Raw genomic sequence first — 21443 nt, 5'->3', positions numbered from 1 at the left:
CTGAGTTTCAGTGAGGAAAAGAAGATGAGGTTTAGAAGAGGAGAGGTGGTGTTCTACAGATTGAAAATTAGATCTTAGACCGCGAATGTTGCAGAAGTTAATGAAGAAAAAGTTGAGGGGGGTGTCAAGACACTTAGGGTTGTCGATAGAAAGGCAGTCCGACCTGGGGACATTTATTGTCCCCTCCCCAGATAGGGACTCCGAGGCTGGTGTAGGAGTCGCCATGATGATTTTGAAATTTTTGAGTGAAGGGTGTGTGTGTTATTAGGTGCTTGTAGTTTTGTGTGGAGGAAAAGAGTTGTCTTTATAGGGCAGGCTGTGTCTGCCCCCTTGTGTTGTGAGACACAAAGGGAAATGTTCAGTGAGGCACAGCTGGGTTTAATGATAAGTTTACAGCACTCCCTGAACAGTGCTTTAGACCTCACTGGGAGTAATTATCGTTTCGGCAGGTGTCTACTGCCTCCTCCATATATATTACTCCTAGTGAGATCTAAAGCACTGGATCAGGGAGTGCTGTGAACTTATCATTAAACCCAGCTGTGACCTCACCCTTTGTGTCTCACAACACAAGGGGGAAGTCACAGCCTGCCCTAAAGACAATTCTCTTCTTCCACACAAAACTACAAGCAACCTAATAACACACACACACCCTTCACTCAAAATTTCAAAATTCATGGCGACTCGTACACCAGTCTCGGAGTCCCCATCGGGGGAGGGGACCACAAATGTTCCCAGGTCGGACTGCCCTTCTGACGACGACCCTAAGTGTCTTGACACCCCACTCAACTTTTTCTTCATTAACTTCTGGAACATTCGTGGTCTAAGATTTAATTTTCAATCTGTAGAACACCACCTCTCCTCTTTTAAACCACATCTTCTTTTCCTCACAGAAACTCAGGTGCCTGAGGTAACTGACAGTAGCCTCTTTTCTGTTCCTTCTTACTTTCTCTATCCTCATTTTCGATCCAAAGCTGGATGTTGTGTTTATGTGCTCAATGATTACTGCTTCCGTGTCAGAGACCTTTCTTTGTGTAATGAGCGCATAACAGACATAACATAACATAACAGAGGTGATAATGTCTGGCATGGAGGCGTACATTCCTCACTCTTTTTCTCGACTTAAACCTTCCAAACCTTGGTTCAACACAGCTTGTTCTCGTGCTATACATGGTAGACAGGTGGCCCACAAGAGGTACTTAAGCCTCCCATCACCAGAATCTCATGCAATTTATATTTCTACCCGGAACTATGCCAAGTATGTTCTCCAACTCGCCAGAAACTCCTTCATTAACAGAAAGTGTCAAAATCTTTCAAGATCTAATTCCAACCCCCCCCCGTGACTTCTGGCATCTAGCCAAAAATATCTCCAATAACTTTGTTTCTTCTTCTTTCCCTCCTTTATTTCAACCAGATGGCACCACTGGTATCACATCTATTTATAAAGCTGAACTCTTCGCTCAAACCTTTGCTAAAACCTCTGCCTTGGACGATTCTGGGCTTGTTCCTCCCTCTCCTACACCCTCTGACTATTTCATGGTACCTATTAAAATTCTTCGCAATGATGTTTTCCATGCCCTCGCTGGCCTAAACCCTCGGAAGGCTTATGGACCTTGTAGCTGCCCGGAGGCAGCTAAAGGATTTTAGACAAACACGGTGACGCGAATCGTTTATTGCATTCAGTCAAACCTGAAGACATACATAATAAACATAAGACGTTCGTAGCACTACAAACTATTACATACTGTATCAACATAACGTATCACTAATTATGGATTATGCTAATTAGGGCAATCAACCCCTCATAACACAGATGTGGAACTCACGTGTTTGGGGTCTTAAAGATGCCTGTCACCAAGCAACATCTGCGTCTGTATTGTAGAGCTCCAGTCTTTCCTGGAGTAGTCACACCCTAACTCGGTGGCGGTACAAAGGAATCTGTTTCTCCGGGCTTCCTTCCTGCTGGCCCTCGGCACCGCACGCCTGCCCGTCTTACCCTTAGGTCAGCAATAGTTCCTGGGTGACTCATTCCTCTACAAAGATCCCTCTGTGTCTTATCTACCCTTCGTGCCATGTCATCAACTTTACCACGTAAACACAACTCTCACTACCTCTCTGCAACTAAGCTCTCCACAGCTAGTTCCTCTCACACATCTTCACTGCTGTGATTAACTACTATAATGGATTCAGTTTCCATAATCTCTTCTCTAATGACTTAGTTTCTTTAGTGTTACCTATGCTTCATATACTCGATCACTTCAACTCTCATAACACAGATCATATTATTTAGCATACACATGCTCAACAACAACAACTTTCATCCGCTCGGCGGTCTTTAATCCGCTCGGCGGTAACAGACCTGATGGGTTCCCTCCTATTGTTCTCCGAAACTGTGCCTCCGTGGTTGCATCTTGCCTAGTCAAACTCTTTCAGCTGTCAACATCTACCTTTCCTTCTTGCCCGAAGTTTGCCTACATTCAGCCTGTTCCTAAAAAGGGTGACCGTTCTAATCCCTCAAACTACCGTCCTATTGATTTAATTTCCAGCCTATCTAAAGTTTTTTAATCTATCCTAAACAGGAAGATTCTTAAACATCTATCACTTCACAACCTTCTATCTGACCGCCAGTATAGGTTCCGTCAAGGCCGCTCAAATGGTGTTCTTCTGGCTTTCCTTACTGAGTCTTGGTCATCCTCTTGTAGAGATTTTAGTGAAACTTTTGCTGTTGCCTTGGACATATCAAAAGCTTCTGATAGAGTCTGGCACAAAGCTTTGATTTCTAAACTACCCTCCTACGGCTTCTATCCTTCTCTCAGTAACTTCATCTCAAGTTTCCTTTCTGACCGTTCTATTACTGCTGTGGTAGGCGGTAACTGTCCTTCTAAATCTATTAGCAGTGGTGTTCCTCAGGATTCTGTCCTGTCACCCACTCTTTTCTTATTATTCATCAATGATTCTTATATTCATCAACTCCTCTCCTCTCTCATCACCGCAATGTTGTATCTCTAGCTGTCTTCTGCCGCTATTTTCATGCTAAATGCTCTTCTGATCTTGCTAACTGCATGCCTCCCCTCCTCCCACGGCCTCGCTGCACAAGACTTTCTTCTCTCTCTCACCCCTATTCTGTCCACCTGTCTAATGCAAGCGTTAACCAGTATTCTCAATCATTCATCCCTTTCTCTGGTGAACTCTGGAACTCCCTTTCTGCTTCTGTATTTCCACCTTCCTATGACTTGAATTTCTTCAAGAGGGAGGTTTCAAGACACTTATCCTTCAATTTTTGACTACCGCTTTGGACCCTTTTATGGGACCGGCATCTCAGTGGTCTTTTTTTTTTTTTTTACTGGATTTTTGTTGCCCTTGGCCAGTGTCCCTCCTACATAAAATACACACACACACACACACACACACACACACACACACACACACACACACAGACACACACACACACACACACACACACACACACACACACACACACACACACACACACACACACACACACACACACACACACACACACACACACACACACACACACACACACACACACACACACACACACACACACACACACACACACACACACACACACACACACACACACACACACACACACACACACACACACACACACACACACACACACACACACACACACACACAGGAAGTGAGTTTCAGAGTTTACCAGTGAAATTAAATAGTGAAGATAATTATTATTGGTGGAACCATAGTCCGTTCACTTAAGCTGGTGCCTAAGCGGGTTTCTAAGCTTGCAGTTAATTGGTCGCTTCGTTCTCTCGCTAGAATTAAAACTGCATTTTACATGATTGAGTGAGAAATGTTTCTATAGTATATGCCGTAACTCACTTCATATACGGGATAGCCAGTTTTGGTTGACACCTTCAGACTCAGCAGTAACTGTAGAATTAAGATGTATTGTAAAAACTTGACAAAAGAAAAAGAAAATGATATTTCGACAAGTTGAACTGTGAAGATCTTAAAAAAATGTTTATAACATGTTTTACTTAAGGTCGTTTTCAGCAGTTATTCATTAAATGTTGAAATATATAATTATCTTCCATAGAAAAAACTCTCATGAACACGGTAGTGTGATCAGTATGCTGATAAAACTCCACATATTGAAAACAGTGTCATTTATAGCAATATGCCTCTCGCCGCAACCATCATGGCGGGGCGATACTTAAATGCTTAAGTTCGAGTTTTTGGGGTCGAGGAACCCGTCTAGTCTCGGTTGGGCAGTCATTTCCTGGGGTCTTCTCTGAACAGATCAGTCGTTCATCCCCCCCACTCTCTCTCTCTCTCTCTCTCTCTCTCTCTCTCTCTCTCTCTTATATGAAGGAATAAATTCGTTTAGAGTTAGAGCGTCGGAAATACTTCCTCATTAAGTCTTTATAGCGACTTACGTAAAACATAAATCATTATCTAAATTATTAAAGTAAATCTGTAATGACAATCACATCAGTAATCACATTTCAATCGAAAATAAGGCACAGTAAAAGGGTTACTATAGTAATTCATTGATTGATATTTTATTGATTACAAAGCGTACAAAGTATAATAATGATGATTATAATGCACGATGCTGAGCAAAATTTACAAGACAATGTAATAAGACTTAGTGTAACTTTCTGTACTTGCAAACTGAACATGGTAGCATGTAAAAGGAGCCATTAAGATATAAAATGTAAGCCAAAATTAAAACTTAAAGTGCATTCTATCTATCTATACTGGAGAAAGCTAAGGGAAAAAGCAGCCATACAATGAAATACCTCCTGCTCCAGGAAGAAGCACATCTCACCTGGTATGGAGGGGAAGGATTTATGCTTTTGCAAATAATATTGTCACATGCACTGCAATATATCACAGGAAGATGTCAGAAGCTGCGAAAAGTCTAACATCATGAAGATCTCAGTAAAAGATTGCGGACTGCACACAGCCACCAAGATATACCATCTTATTAATTGTTTGTATATCATCAAATGTAGTGAAATGTTAGATAATAATAGTTCTCCCTTCCGAAAAAAAAAATTGCAGTTAAAATTAACAAAATTTATAATTCTTAATTAATAAGGCCATGGTTAAGACGGAATTGGTCTCTCCCTAATTGGCTTCAGTCTCGCTGGGGGCGGCGGTAGGTCCAGTGAAGATGCACAGTGGGCTGAAGGCTTCATCACACATCTCGTCAGACCAGTAATAGAAGTGTTCGTATGTCATTGCAGAACACCTGCGGGAAAAAAGAAAAAGAAATCCTTACTAGAGCGTCTTGTATTGCCCCGAAAACCTCAAACTCTGACAGCCAAGTCTCGTCAACTTTTATCTTGTCTTATCTTTGGTATCTGGCGGCGCGAGACCACCAAGGAAAAGTGACTAACCAGCCCGGAGATCTTTGTTTTGGAGATAAGACGGCTTGATAACAGCGGGCCCCAGGTAGAGCTGCGGGCGGAGCGGAGTATGGGTCGGTGTGTGGAGGCCCCCTTGGCACGCAGGAGCTCTCATACCTGAGGGAGGAGCGTATTTAAGTAAGAAGTCTTGCGCTAATATGCGTTGTGCAGGACATGAAGGCTGCTACAGGCAAAGCTAAGAACATAAGAAAATAAAGGAAGCTGCAAGAAACCATCAGGCCTACACATGGCAGTCCTTGCATGAAATATACCTACCTATTTCCACCTATCATCCCCATCCACAAATCTGTCTAATCTTCACTTAAAGCTTCCTAATGATTCAGCACTAACATTACATTCATCTACCAATCTATCTGAGAACCAATTCCTATTTTTTTCTTAAATTTATTTTTATTTATTTATTTATTTTATTTTATTTATTTATTTTTTTTCAAGCTTGAACTCGTTATGTCTTGTTCTATCCTGGTTATTGATCCTATGAATTTTGCATTTGTCACCCTTGTTATATTTCCTATACCACTTAAAGACTTCTATCAAGTCCCCTCTTGACCTAAAACTGATCTTTTTGGCACCCGACTAATTACTTGATCCCATTCGGATTTAGAGCCGTTTATTACAATTCTCTGTCGCCTGTCGCTTAGGCACCACCTAACCCAGCCTAACACCTTTCCATCTATTCCGTGCGCCCTAATCTTTCTCAGGAGCCTCTGATGGGGTACCTTGTCAAACGCTTTACTAAAGTCTAGATATAGGATGTCATAACTATCATCATTATCCTCCGCCTCGTAAACCTTACTGTAAAAACTTGACAAGTTCGTCAGGCAAGACTTCCCCTTCGTGGAGCCATGCTGTGACTGATTTATCAAGTTATGTTTGTCTAAATGCTCCCTAATGTTCCTCGCTATCACTGATTCCATTATTTTACCTACAACTGAAGTTAAGCTGACAGGTCTATAATTAGACATTAAAGTTTTATCTCCTTCTTAAAGATGGGTACCACATTGGGCTCCACATTACAGGTACCTCTCCTGAGTCTAGTGATTTCCTAAGGACAGAAACTAACGGTTCACTAATAACCTCTTAAGTATTCTAGCATATATTTCGTCTGGTCTTGGTAACTTGATTTTTTTTAGCCTATTTATTTCCTTATCCACCATCTCCTTAGTTATGAAAATATCTGTCAGTTTCTCATTCTCTTCTGCTCTAAAAGTCTGCTCACTATCACTTCATGCATGTTTTCCTGGATGAAGACAGTTAAAAAATATTCGTTCAGAATTTTATTAATCTCCTTCCCAGTGCTAACCAGCTCCCCATCAGTTGCCTTTAATAGACCTATTGTTTATCTCTTCTTTGTCCTATATATATGATAAAATCCCTTGGGGTTCATAATAGTTTTTAGCTTTCCTCGTTAACCTCCTGACTGTTCTAACCAATTCATTATATTGTGGCCTTAAAACGTCTTCCCCTGCCTTCTTTCTTTTATATATAGGTATTTCTCTTGAGTCCCATGTAGTGTTTTAACCTACCTGTCATTCACTTAGGGTCATTCTTCTTTGACCTTATTGTTCTATAAGGGATGTTTGCTTATGTATGTAATCTGTCAACGAAATATTTATACAACTCAACAACATTTGCTTCCCCCTAATCTCCACATCTCGTCCCCTTCCATCCTCTCCTCTCCATCCACCCGCCTCGCCCTCACCTAGCCCATCTCAGCATGACCTAACCTTAGCATCTCAACATATCTCCCCTCTCTCACCCCTCCCATCCATCCGGCCATTTATCCCCTCCCCCTGCTCTTCATCCTCACACCTTACTTCACCTCCCTCATCCTGCCTTATCTCTCTCACCTCCGACCTTACCCACCCTTCCCCCTCCGTCCGTTGCCAGTTAACTCCCTGGAAGTAACTTTTTAATTCCTCAAAATCTGCTCTCCTAAAGTCAGGTATTTTACTAGTATTTTTGCTTCTAAAAGCTTCTTTCCATTTTATTTTGTACTTAATTTCACGATGGTCATCGTTACCTAGCTACCCTCCAATCTACCTGTGTGACTGCTTTTTTTTTTTTTATGTAGGAAGGATACTGGCCAAGGGCAACAAAAATCTAATAAAAAAAATGCCCACTGAAATGCCAGCCCCATAAAAGGGTCAAAGCAGTGGTCAAAAATTGGTGGATAAGTGTCTTGAAACCTCCCTCTTGAAGGAATTCAAGTCATAGGAAGGTAGAAATACAGAAGCAGGCAGGGAGTTCCAGAGTTTACCAGAGAAAGGGATGAATGATTGAGAATACTGGTTAACTCTTGCGTTAGAAAGGTGGACAGAATAGGGGTGAGAGAAAGAAGAAAGTCTTGTGCAGCGAGACCGCGGAAGGAGGGGAGGCATGCAGTTAGCAAGATCAGAAGAGCAGTTAGCATGAAAATAGCGGTAGAGGACAGCTAGATATGCGACATTGCGGCGGTGAGAGAGAGGCTGAAGACAGTCAGTTAGAGGAGAGGAGTTGATGAGACGAAAAGCTTTTGATTCCACCCTGTCTAGAAGAGCAGTATGAGTGGAACCCCCCCAGACATGTGAAGCATACTCCATACATGGACGGATAAGGCCCTTGTACAGAGTTAGCAGCTGGGGGGGTGAGAAAAATTGGCGGAGACGTCTCAGAACACCTAACTTCATAGAAGCTGTTTTAGCTAGAGATGAGATGTGAAGTTTCCAGTTCAGATTATAGGTAAAGGACAGACCGAGGATGTTCAGTGTAGAAGAGGGGGACAGTTGAGTTTCCTTGAAGAAGAGGGGATAGTTGTATGGAAGGTTGTGTCGAGTTGATAGATGGAGGAATTGAGTTTTTGAGGCATTGAACAATACCAAGTTTGCTCTCCCCCAATCAGAAATTTTAGAAAGATCAGAAGTCAGGCGTTCTGTGGCTTCCCTGCGTGATATGTTTACCTCCTGAAGGGTTGGACGTCTATGAAAAGACGTGGAAAAGTGCAGGGTGGTATCATCAGCGTAGGAGTGGATAGGACAATAAGTTTGGTTTAGAAGATCATTAATGAATAATAAGAAGAGAGTGGGTGACAGGACAGAACCCTGAGGAACACCACTGTTAATAGATTTAGGAGAAGAACAGTGACCGTCTACCACAGCAGCAATAGAACGGTCAGAAAGGAAACTTGAGATGAAGTTACAGAGAGAAGGATAGAAACCGTAGGAGGGTAGTTTGGAAATCAAAGCTTTGTGCCAGACTCTATCAAAAGCTTTTGATATGTCCAAGGAAACAGCAAAAGTTTCACCAAAATCTCTAAAAGAGGATGACCAAGACTCAGTAAGGAAAGCCAGAAGATCACCAGTAGAGCGGCCTTGACGGAACCCATACTGGCGATCAGATAGAAGGTTGTGAAGTGATAGATGTTTAAGAATCTTCCTGTTGAGGATAGATTCAAAAACTTTAGATAAGCAGGAAATTAAAGCAATGGGACGGTAGTTTGAGGGATTAGAACGGTCACCCTTTTTAGGAACAGGTTGAATGTAGGCAAACTTCCAGCAAGAAGGAAAGGTAGATGTTGACAGACAGAGCTGAAAGAGTTTGACTAGGCAAGGTGTAAGCACAGAGGCACAGTTTTGGAGAACAATAGGAGGGACCCCATCAGGTCCATAAGCCTTCCGAGGGTTTAGGCCAGCGAGGGCATGGAAAACATCATTGCGAAGAATTTTAATAGGTGGCATGAAGTAGTCAGAGGGTGGAGGAGAGGGAGGAACAAGCCCAGAATCGTCCAAGGTAAAGTTTTTAGCAAAGGTTTGAGCAAAGAGTTCAGCTTTAGAAATAGATGTGATAACAGTGGTGCCATCTGGTTGAAGTAGAGGAGGGAAAGAAGAAGAAGCAAAGTTATTGGAGATATTTTTGGCTAGATGCCAGAAATCACGAGGGGAGTTAGATCTTGAAAGGTTTTGACATTTTCAGTTAATGAAGGAGTTTTTGGCTAGTTGGAGAACAGACTTGGCATGGTTCCGGGCAGAAATATAAAGTGCATGAGATTCTGGTGATGGAAGGCTTAAGTACCTTTTGTGGGCCACCTCTCTATCATGTATAGCACGAGAACAAGCTGTGTTAAACAAAGGTTTAGAAGGTTTAGGACGAGAAAAAGAGTGAGGAATGTACGCCTCCATGCCAGACACTATCACCTCTGTTATGCGCTCAGCACACAAAGACGGGTCTATGACACGGAAGCAGTAGTCATTCCAAGGAAAATCAGCAAACTACCTCCTCAGGTCCCCCCAACTAGCAGAGGCAAAACGCCAGAGGCACCTTCACATAGGGGGATCCTGAGGAGGGATTGGAGTGATAGGACAAGATAAAGATATGAGATTGTGATCGGAGGAGCCCAACGGAGAAGAAATGGTGACAGCATAAGAAGAAGGATTAGAGGTCAGGAAAAGGTCAAGAATGTTGGGCGTATCTCCAAGACGGTCAGAAATACGAGTAGGGTGTTGCATCAATTGCTCTAGGTCATGGAGAATAGCAAAGTTGTAGGCTAGTTCACCAGGATGGTCAGTGAAGGGAGAGGAAAGCCAAAGCTGGTGGTGAGCATTGAAGTCTCCAAGAATGGAGATCTCTGCAAAAGGGAAGAGAGTCAGAATGTGCTCCACTTTGGAAGTTAAGTAGTCACAGAATTTCTTATAGTCAGAGGAGTTAGGAGAGAGATATACAGCACAGATAAATTTAATATGAGAGTGACTCTGTAGTCGTAGCCAGATGGTGGAAAACTCGGAAGATTCAAGAGCGTGGGCACGAGAGCAGGTTAAGTCATTGCGCACATAAAGGCAACATCCAGCTTTGGATCGAAAATGAGGATAGGGAAAGTAGGAGGGAACAGAAAAGGGGCTACTGTTAGTTGCCTCAGACACCTAAGTTTCAGTGAGGAAAAGAAGATGAGGTTTAGAAGAGGAGAGGTGGTGTTCTTCAGATTGAAAATTAGATCTTAGACCGCGAATGTTGCAGAAGTTAATGAAGAAAAAGTTGAGGGGGGTGTCAAGATACTTAGGGTCGTCGACAGAAAGGCAGTCCGACCTGGGGACATTTATGGTCCCCTCCCCAGATGGGGACTCCGAGGCTGGTGTAGGAGTCGCCATGATGATTTTAAAATTTTTGAGTGAAGGGTGTGTGTGTTATTAGGTGCTTGTAGTTTTGTGTGGAGGAAGAGAGTTGTCTTTAGAGGGCAGGCTGTGACTGCCCCCTTGTGTTGTGAGACACAAAGGGAAACGTTCAGTGAGGCCACAGCTGAGTTTAATGATAAGTTCACAGCACTCCCTGAACAGTGCTTTAGACCTCACTGGGAGTAATTATCGTTTCGGCAGGTGTCTACTGCCTCCTCCTGCTCCTTGTTAGTTAGAATTAAATCTAGAATATTATTTCCTTGTGGGTTTTAAGATTATATGTTTAGAAAAATATCTTGAATTACCCTAAGAAATTCCTTTGCTTCACCGTTACCCACCATCATGTTCCAGTCGATATTCCTAAAATTGAAATCTCCTACCACACATGCCTGACTGTACCTGCCTGCTTTATTTATTTGCTGCCACAGTGAGGTGTTAATTTCCTTTGCAGTATTCGGTGGCCTGTGCACTAATTCCAGTACTTCCTTCCTTGATATCAACCCATATCGACTCTGTTTTGCTGTCCCTAAAGTACAGCGTGACGCCTGCTCCTGTCCTGTTTTCCCTGTCTTTATAGATTAATGTACGAGTATAGTCATCTATTTCAACCTCTGTATTAAATACTTTTCCTGATATATCTAACCAAGTTTCTGTTAGAGCAATAATATCAAAGCACGCCATTCCTCTAAGCAAGTCTATTTTATTCAAAATATTTCTACAATTCGTGTAATAAACACTTTAACTATTCCTCGCTTTCGCTAAGCTTGTAACCTTTCCAGATTTAACTAATTTATCCTTCATTTCATCCTCACAAACCTTTCCTCCCTCCTGATTAACAAAAAAATCACTGGAGTACAATCTCCTTCCGCTCGAGTGTTCCGGCCAAAACCCGAACACTGGCGTGATAAATGCACTCCATCCCTTGCATACAAGGTGTCCTTGTTATAAAAGTGGTCCCATTTGTTAGTGAATGTCCATCCATTACTTTTACAATGATTCGCGAGCCTGCGATTCACTGTAATAGTCTTGGACAGCCACTCAGCACCAACTCCCTCTCTCAACAAGACACCACATACCACAGGGATCCCTCCCTTGTCCTTAATCCCATCCCAAGCCTATCTAAACTTCCTGAACATATCCACACTCCTGACCTTACCAAGGTCATTACCTCCCGCTCTGAAAAAAAACAATGGCTTGGTCCCATCACTTTCCAAGCACGTGTCTAGCCTATCTGCTACCTTCCCTACCTCCGCCCCGGCAAACGCACCCTCGACCTACGCTTCCTATCTCTGGCACAAAACACTCTCTAAGTGCCTAACCAGACTATCACCAAGCACAAGCACTCTACCTTGGGGCAGGGTAACTGCGTCTGCCCCCTGCTTCCTCTCCTTCTCTCCTCCCGCCTCGTGCACCTCCTCTGTTGCTTCCTCCAACACACTGAAGGGATTCTTCGTCTCCACGTTGCGCCTCTCGAGTCGAGGCACCTTGAGGACCTTCAACTTCTTTGGGCTCCTGCACACAACCGACCACTACTCCTCCGTCGCCTTACTAGGTAAGGTGACGGTGGGGCACTACCTTCCCTCAGGTGCTGAAATTCTCTCACAGAAAACAGCTTGCAGGTCTGAGATCCTCTCACGAAACTCAGCCTGCACCTCCGAGATCCTTCGATGGAACTCAGCCTCTACTTCTGAGACCTTCGCAACGAAGGCTTCGAGAACAGGAGAACCAACACAACCAGACGACTCAGCAGCAAAAACCGCCGTGTCTACACTAGCTAGCTATAGCGTCAGGCCACTGCTCACTAAACACAGTCACTTCCATTCACAAGGAACTCTGACCTAAGACGGAGGAACTCTGACTTGAGACTCAAGATGCCACTCACCACGACTACAAAACTATACTGGCTCAGTGATTCATGAAAATTTACAATGGATAGAATGAAAAATAAAATGAGAAGATAAATTAAATATCAGAGCACGGACATGCATGAGATACTTACTTAATCGCCCAGAATGGAACACCCAGAGGCATAGTGGAGTCATCCGTCGTCCACGACCATGCGTTGGTATCGATATCATACCGTCCACCAATCCAGTAATTACCGGTGAGTTCTGTAATATCCTTCGTTTAGACACACACACACAAAAAAAAAAAAAAAAAATGCCTGGGTGGTTTGTCATTGTTTGTTAATTGCCAATTACTTCATAATAATATGCAAAAATATTCGTTGTAGTTAATATCATTGATAATTTACTTTCTTCTCTCATGTAGTCCATTAGGCGCCCATACGTTGCCAAATCCTTTGCATGCCACAAGTCACCGTAGATGCTAAGACAAAACTGTCGAGCTTCGGCCCACGACACCTGATAAGGATGGCAGAATACAGAGTCAACGGCAAAGCACTGGTGATCATCATTCTTGTATCAAGGTAATCTGAATTCTCCCTGAAGTCAGAGGACAATAATTTACACGAAATCCTTCACAGAACTGCTGTCTGATTATTGAAGTTTTTTTCAAACGAGTATAAAAAAGCCAGGAAACGAATTTTTAGCAAAGAAGTTCAAGTGTAATTTTACCCTGGCCGGTGAGAAAAAGGAGAGGCATTCATTTCCGACGCGGATGTACAGCATGGGACAGTCCGGTAACTTTTGGTTCAGTGTGGAGTTAACTGCCGAGTTCAGCAAAGCGAGCATTTCACTACCTGCAGATAATCATAAAATGAAGGGTACTGGAAAATCTGTCTTGCGTATCCTCAGTAAAGAAGTAACTTTTCAGCCTGTTTTCTCTCAGGGTTACTGATATATATATATATATATATATATATATATATATATATATATATATATATATATATATATATATATATATATATATATATATATATATATATATATATATATATATATATATATATATATATATATATATATACATATATATATACGACCTTAATCCCACTGTATTGCAGGGTCAGCCGCTCGAGTTATCCTTCTCCATATATATATATATATATATATATATATATATATATATATATATATATATATATATATATATATATATATATATATATATATATATATATATATATATATATATATATATATATATATATATATATATATATATATATATATATATATATATATTCCTTTCTGACGTTATATTGTGATATCTAGCAAATATGAGCACAGTGTTCATACTTCATCGTTTGCAACAGTTACGAAGTCCTTCCCTGCACTTACACACAAAATTACTTGCTTACAAAGTTAAATTTTCATGAAACCTACTCATGCTCATTCCGTTGCCCTCGAAGTCCAGTTTCGGCTGAAGAATAATCTGAAAATAAGAATGAGAATTAGTGACAAGACAGGTTCAGGACACCGAGAACTCTAGTTTCTGTTGTAGAATAAACTGAGAGAGAGGGAAAAAAAATATCATGATAAAAATTAAAATTAGAAAAAAAAAATGAGAATTAAGTGACGGCATGCCAGGGTTTCCAGCGCTTCTATCTCATAACGAGATCCTCTGCCGCGTTCAAAAGGACGCTTTACTTTTCCTTTTGCTCATGTCAGTAGCCTGATATTGAAAAGCGCTCTGGACCCCGACGAAATGGAAGGCCAGCAGCGCACCTTAAGATGCAGGCGCCTTCAAGAAACACACACACACACACACACACACTACATAAGCTCACAGCACAATCACATTTGGTTACCATACCTTGCAAACTTCGAAGTAAATGTTCTTGGCTCGATTGCTGTCCTGGCACATGTAATACGTTGTTCGACAGCCTCCGTTGTAATAGATATAACTGCTACTTTCATGACGGCATTGATCACTCTTGGTCGGCCACAACTGTGATTATATATATATATATATATATATATATATATATATATATATATATATATATATATATATATATATATATATATATATATATATATATATATATATATATATATATATATATATATATATATATATATATATATATATATATATATATATATATATATATATCATAAATATTAAAACATTGTTATGTAGTGTCATTATACTACTGCTCTTATGTTAGACTAGTGGTAAGCAGCAAGCTCTTTGTATTGAGACATTATTTTACTGTCATAGCACACGTCTTTATAAACAACACACTTACCCTACACATTCTGGTGTCCTCATCTGAACCATCTGGACATTCTTGTTGTTTATTACAAATGTAGCTTTTATAGATACAGTGGCCTCCAGTCCTACACATGATCTGGTCACCTCGTCCACAATCTCCCTCTATATGCCGGTTCGTAAATGCAATAATTAAATAGTGTATAGAATTATTTTTGGCTTAGTACTGTACATACAACAAAACATTATCAGGCAAATATGAATGTATCATGAAAACAGACAGAAAATTGTTCAAACCTCTCTTATTACTTATCTATTTAAAATAAAAAAAAATGTATGTATTACATAATTAAGTAGATTAATAAATCAACCTAATACGATAAATAGGTATAATAGATAAATATGAAGGGTAAATTTGATAAAATATTCAATCACTCTGAATAATGATCAGGAGAGGCGTGTGTGGAGTCGTTGTGTTGGATGCCTAGAAGAGAAACACAGTAACTTAATCAGCCCTGAGTATATGTTTACAAGAAGATAAAAATGGAGTTTGAACTACAAGGATTTACACTACTTGATGTTCACAAGGCTATACGGATATATTATGAAGGTTTATAACAATGGGGGAGTGTACCTTATGTGTGCATGGTAACCATTCTTGGCATCATAATGAACACAGCTATTGAAGCATCCCTTAAATCTCTTGTTTCTTCTCCATTTCAGGACCCTCTTTTTTATCAAGCCCCAAAACTTACTGTTATATATATATATATATATATATATATATATATATATATATATATATATATATATATATATATATATATATATATATATATATATATATATATATATATATATATATATATATAAAGAGTGCATATGGGTAGGAGATTCTCTTTCAAGCATGTTTGATTGAAAGTGTTGTCAAGTTCTGCATCTTGTATTTTCTTAAGGACCTTTTATTCCTTAAAATTGACCGATTCTCCTTCGTGTGCTGTGTGATGGTATCTTTATAGTGTGTCATCTCTGCCACATCGCGATTTCGCGTCCGTGACCCTTCTTCATTGGCTGCGGTGGGATGCTCTAATCTCGATGGTTGGGGACAGAATGAGTAGCTGGGCGGAGTGACTGGTATTAAAGGTCTCCCACTGCCTCCCGCACGCGTTGTAATGTATCGGATACCAGATTTTAGAGCTCCGCGAATGTGAAAGCGGAGTCTGATATACATTTCTCATGAAATGTGGTTGCTGATAAGATTGTAGATGTTAAAGTATATAGCAAAATTTGCGGATGCGGATGCGGTTGTGAATTCTTTACCTCCATGTCCACGGTTGCGGATGCGGATATGGATCATCTTTACACATCCTAGTAATAAAATGTGCGTCGTATCTGTGACACAAAGCTCCAGAGAGGAGAGAGAGAGAACAGAAAAACAGAAAAAAGAATATATAAATAAATAAATAAATAAATGAATAAATAAATAAATAAATAATAAACAAATAGATAAAATAATGTATAATAAGATTAGTAAGGAATGGATAATATACTTCAAGAATGTAAAAGTTAAAGATGTAAATGGGGAAGCGGAGTACAGGGAACAAGGAGACTGAGTGAGTAGAAGTGTGAAGGGGGTGAACGGGAGAAGACAAAAAGGAATAGGGGACAGGAAATGGAAATATTTATTCTCCACTATTTCCTCTCTCCCTCTAATTCTTCACTCACTTCTCACTCTTTCTGCTTATATTTATTATCTCTACTTTCATACCGTACTCCCATCCTTCTCTTTCACCCTTTCTCCACTTTCTCGCCCATGTACTCTCCTTCCCCCGTTACTAACTTCATCCCTCTACTTCACAATCCGTCTCTTCCTCCACATGTTCCTTTCCTCTCCTTTCCCTTTCGTCTTGACTCAAGCCTCCCTCCCTGTCACCCTTCTCCCCTTATCTGTCCAAGACTCATTCCATACCATTTACTCTCCATCCTTCTTCACTCTTCCTCACCGTCTCGAATAATTTCATTCTCTTCCTCTGTCAGTATCATTCTATTTATCAATCTTTAGGATTGTTCTTACTCGCTCATCTTTCGCTTGCGTTCTCTCACTCACGCCGTCTCACTCAGTGTCACTCTAATTAACCCTCGCATCCCCGCTTTCAATCTCACTCACACTCACACTCACACTCACTTATTTTCATAATCTAACTCACGTTTTTCTTCTTTATGCTTACTCTCACTCACGCTTCTTTTCACATATTGCTTCATATCCACAGTCATTCTCGCTCTATTGATACCTCAACTCAATCAAGTTTACTCTCTCTCTCTCTCTCTCTCTCTCTCTCTCTCTCTCTCTCTCTCTCTCTCTGAGCTATTGTTATCTGAAAATGCGGTTGCGGATATTGATGCGGTTCTTTTGTTTTATTAAAACACGGATGCGGTATGTAATGTGGATATTGTTTTCACTGCAGGTGCTTCGCGGATTGTAACAGCCGATCCGAGATATATATATATATATATATATATATATATATATATATATATATATATATATATATATATATATATATATATATATATATATATATATATATATATTTATACAGGGCGTTCTATAAGTTTCCATACATATGGTATCACGAACGCCATTACAAGCATAAATCCAGATGTGTTTGAACGTGTTCTTCAGCAGTGGTGGACACGCATTGAAATGTTTTCAACACAAAAGGCAGTCACGTAGAGCATATTATATGAATAAAAATGTTTTTTCTGTAATTCTATTATTTCTTATAATTTTTCCTATGTATGGAAACTTATGGGACACCATATATATATATATATATATATATATATATATATATATATATATATATATATATATATATATATATATATATATATATATATATATATATATATAACACCATATGCTCCTCAAAATGTTTCCCAGTAAATTTTTCATTATATCAACAAATTTTCGTCCAGTGAAAGAGCGATTTCTTAATTAGGGCCCATTGGGTGATTCATGGGAATGCTTCAAAATTTTGTCTTCAAAGATGCCCCACCTGAGTAATTTTTCGGCATAATGCAAGGAATTCCCTGGGAGCTTTTGAAAATATGAATCCTCACCCAGTATGTTCCTCATAATGTTTATTAAAGGTGAAGCATATGAGGCCATTTCTGCATTTCATGATTATCTTCTCATATTGTAATTTTTCCTTATAAAGCAATGCAAAAAATTCCTTTCTAAAATGGATTGAGATTTTTCCTGGAGGGTGCTTAAAAAAATTATTGGGCGCTGTTTTGCTGGAAATAGTTTTTTGGGTAATTTCATACTGGTTTTAAATAAGAATGTGCATGCATAATATATTTGTCATGTGGCAGCTGAATGTAGAGTTTCCCACTGACCTGCAGGCTGAAGCAGAGCGAGGACGAGGACAAGGGCAAGGGCCGCTTGTAAGCAGCCAAGTGAAGTCTTCATGGCGAAAATTGAGATGAGCTGAGGGGTATACTCGTACATAGCAAGTTAGAAATCAAACATACGAGTGTATGAGCGCCTTCATCCAGAATCAGATATAGATATAAGAAACTAGAAACAAGAAATGAATAAAACAAGATAATATAAAGAACGTGATGCGGCGTAAACAAGATAAACTGGACAAGCTCGGGTAATAACTTGGAGTGATATCAGGTATGTGCAACTGAGCCATATATTTCAGATTAACACGGTGCCTAATCATTAAAAGGATGAACTAAATGTTTGCATTGTCACCACCATACACAGCTAAATGTTACGACTTATTCTAAAAGTATGGAAATTTTGTAAAGGCCATATTCCTGTGTATAGTAAATACATCAAAAACAGAACTTGTATTTAACGAAATTAACATCTAGAATCTTAGCTTAGCCACATTAAGTGATAATAAAGACACATGATAATGTATTCAGTGTCTATAAACAGCTTTGTAGGACGAGCAAGGTCACACGATGATGTGCAAACACAAAAATATATTAAAACAACATCCAATGAAAGATGATGAGATAGAGGCTCATCATCATTATAGTTCTTATGATTAAGAAAATGCATGAAATGTCTTATATATGTATGATTTTGTGTTTGAATATGCATTTGATTGTGGTTAAAAAGAAGAAAAAGAAAGGATGTGAAGTTCTGTATTATAGATGAGCTTTATTTATCATCTTACTCCAGAACACGATATCGTGACCGTGAGTTAAGTTTCTAACCAAATAAACGGTACAAAACTCGGGTTTTTTTTTTTTTTTTTTTTTTTTTTTTGTGTGTGTGTGTGTGTGTGTGTGTGTGTGTGTGTGTGTGTGTGTGTGTGTGTGTGTGTGTGTGTGTGACAGGCTGCCGAAGGGTACAGAAAATGAAAAAAAAATGCTTAATTGCCGCACACACAAAAAAAAAAAAAAAAAAAAAAAAAATATATATATATATATATATATATATATATATATATATATATATATATATATATATATATATATATATATATATATATATATATATATATATATATATATATATATATATATATATATTTTTTTTTTTTTATTTATTTATTGAGCATTTTTACTCCCGTTGATTTGGTTAAAAATCTTGTCTCAGCCTTGTGTCGTGCTCGTAGCTGTGCCCTTGTACGTAGCTGTCCACTTTTTGTTTACACAAACAAAAGCCTGACTGCTGTGAACACTTGATACGGTCTATTTCATCCCTATATTTGGCTAATCTTTTAACCAAGTCTTCAGCCATGTTGATGACAGTATGTGTTCTTAGGGAGCTGTCTTCTTGCACGCGGCTGTCTGCCATCGGACTGCGCATGCTCAGAACCCAATGTTTATCAATGTGTTGATAAACATATCTGTTCACTGCTGTCAACAGTATAGCTGAAGACTGTGAAAAGATTAGAAAATATTCGAATGAATAAGACCCTATAAAGTGTTCACAGCAGTCCAGCTTTTGTTTGTAAACAAGGAACGGACAGCTACGAACAATGGGACCGCTACTAACACGATACTGGAACCGGGGACTTTGAGATACATACTATCCTTATTTTTCATTATTCTCAACCAAATCTACTAATATCGTGTTTCAATAGTTAAGAATAAGTTTTACAAAGGTTTTACATCATTGAATACATTATAGTAAGGACTGTAAGCAAAATAACACTCGACAATCTATGTAGGAACGCATAGTTTAACAATATTGTAAAGAATATATCACTTCGGACTCGTATGTAAAATAATCTATACTGTTATATTTATGATGAAAGACTAAAATCAAACGGCAATGGTAAGTAATAACTTTCCTCTGTAGAAAATCTGTCTTTTCAAGGTCCTATACACTATTTCAATACTGCTTGTATATCGCTTGCAAGTAGATTATGACTGTACGGAAAATATTCTGATTCCCAAATACTAAGTAAAACATGTTAAAACAAATATCTTCTAAACAGCAACACATGTACCTGATGATGATTCCGAGCGTGCTACAAGATGGCGTTGCCGCTCAGTGAACAACCCCATAGAAATTTTGCGAAAAAAAAAAAGATAAAACTTCTCCAATCTTGCTACTTTTCCTTTTGAAAGAGTTCAAATCCTGAAGAGGAGGAAGAACAGAAACACGCACAGAGATTCAGAGCCTACCTATGAAACGGATGAAAGGTGGAGATACTGGTTAAGGTGAAATTCCAGTAGCATACCAGAGAGTGGAGATGAAAGAGGAACAAGCCGAATATTAGCCTGTATTGAGTTGTCCATAGCCAGTCATTTGTATTTTAGTGGGGCCAAAGATGGCACTGGACGCTGGAGCCTTAGGATAAGATGCGGAAATCGACTGGGATCGGAGCAGCCGCACAGATAGAACAGTTTGATAGGATGAGCTGCAGGATTAGAGGTTAATGAAGGTCATGTTTCCTTTTGCTGTTGTGATCGATGTTCGTATAACTTGTAAACTTCACGTTACAAATATCTAACGTAATTATTATCAAACTTTATTTCTACAGAATTATGAAGTCACGGAACTGAAATAACAATATTTTTTTTTTTCCATATCCTGAATACCTGAATTAAACTCCCGTGATAATGTTACAATATGCGAGAAATGTGTTACTAGGCCAGAGATTCTGTATGAGACTAGTCGACATTTATCTCTTTTTGTGTTTCTAACAATATATGAAAGACTGCGATAGGCATTAGTTTCCCCAACTGATGCATAGGGGTGGTACTACCTATGGAAGCAGGCACAGCACACTGGCAATTATCTTACTTGTCCGTCACAGGAAGAGCCAAGGCAACAAAAACGCGTCACGCTGGTAGCAGTAAAGCTTCTCGAGTATAAGTAATACGCATGAATAACATGATTATGATGTGCGTAGCTATTCTATTTGAATAGTTAAGAAGCAAACAAACTAAAGGAGCAGGACAACCACACCTTAGTGTTTATGAAGAGAAGCGTCAGGGAGTAGCCGTCGTCACCTCTTCAGCACAGGGAGAGTGGAGATGCTGCAGGACCAACTCAAGGCTTGGCAGGTGGTCGGGTTCTAACGTGGAGCGCGGACTGCCGAGGCAGAGGGACTGCTGGAGTGGTGGGCGATGGGGCATGAGTCAGCATGCACATGATCACTTACACTCTTACAGTATTCTTACACGTATTCAAAGTTTGTGGACAATGTGCTTACATTGCAGGACAAACAAGTTAGAACAATATTGTCATAGGAATTACGGACACTGCAACTTT

General features: G+C 39.6%; 1 protein-coding gene across 2 annotated transcripts; it reads right to left on the bottom strand.

Annotated features, from left to right (window-relative positions):
- Positions 1 to 4528: 4528 nt before the first annotated feature.
- On the bottom strand, positions 4529 to 21443 carry LOC135104189 (uncharacterized). Of its 2 annotated transcripts, none has more exons than XM_064011300.1 (10): positions 21138 to 21443; positions 18092 to 18272; positions 14727 to 14854; positions 14288 to 14422; positions 13858 to 13906; positions 13144 to 13268; positions 12822 to 12930; positions 12567 to 12678; positions 5394 to 5519; positions 4529 to 5245 (listed from the first exon to the last, which is right to left on the bottom strand). In XM_064011300.1, the coding sequence occupies exons 2-10, from the start codon at positions 18201 to 18203 to the stop codon at positions 5122 to 5124; spliced, it is 1020 nt and encodes a 339-aa protein (XP_063867370.1). In that variant the 5' UTR covers positions 18204 to 18272; positions 21138 to 21443; the 3' UTR covers positions 4529 to 5121. The 2 variants fall into 2 exon arrangements, with proteins under 2 accessions (XP_063867370.1, XP_063867371.1); XM_064011301.1 differs by having other exon boundaries at positions 18092 to 18182; positions 21138 to 21438.

The sequence above is a fragment of the Scylla paramamosain genome, chromosome 10 (assembly GCF_035594125.1).
Source record: "Scylla paramamosain isolate STU-SP2022 chromosome 10, ASM3559412v1, whole genome shotgun sequence".
NCBI lineage: Eukaryota > Metazoa > Arthropoda > Malacostraca > Decapoda > Portunidae > Scylla > Scylla paramamosain.
Note: the sequence above shows the minus strand (reverse complement) of the source record. Positions and strands in the feature narration are given on the sequence as shown.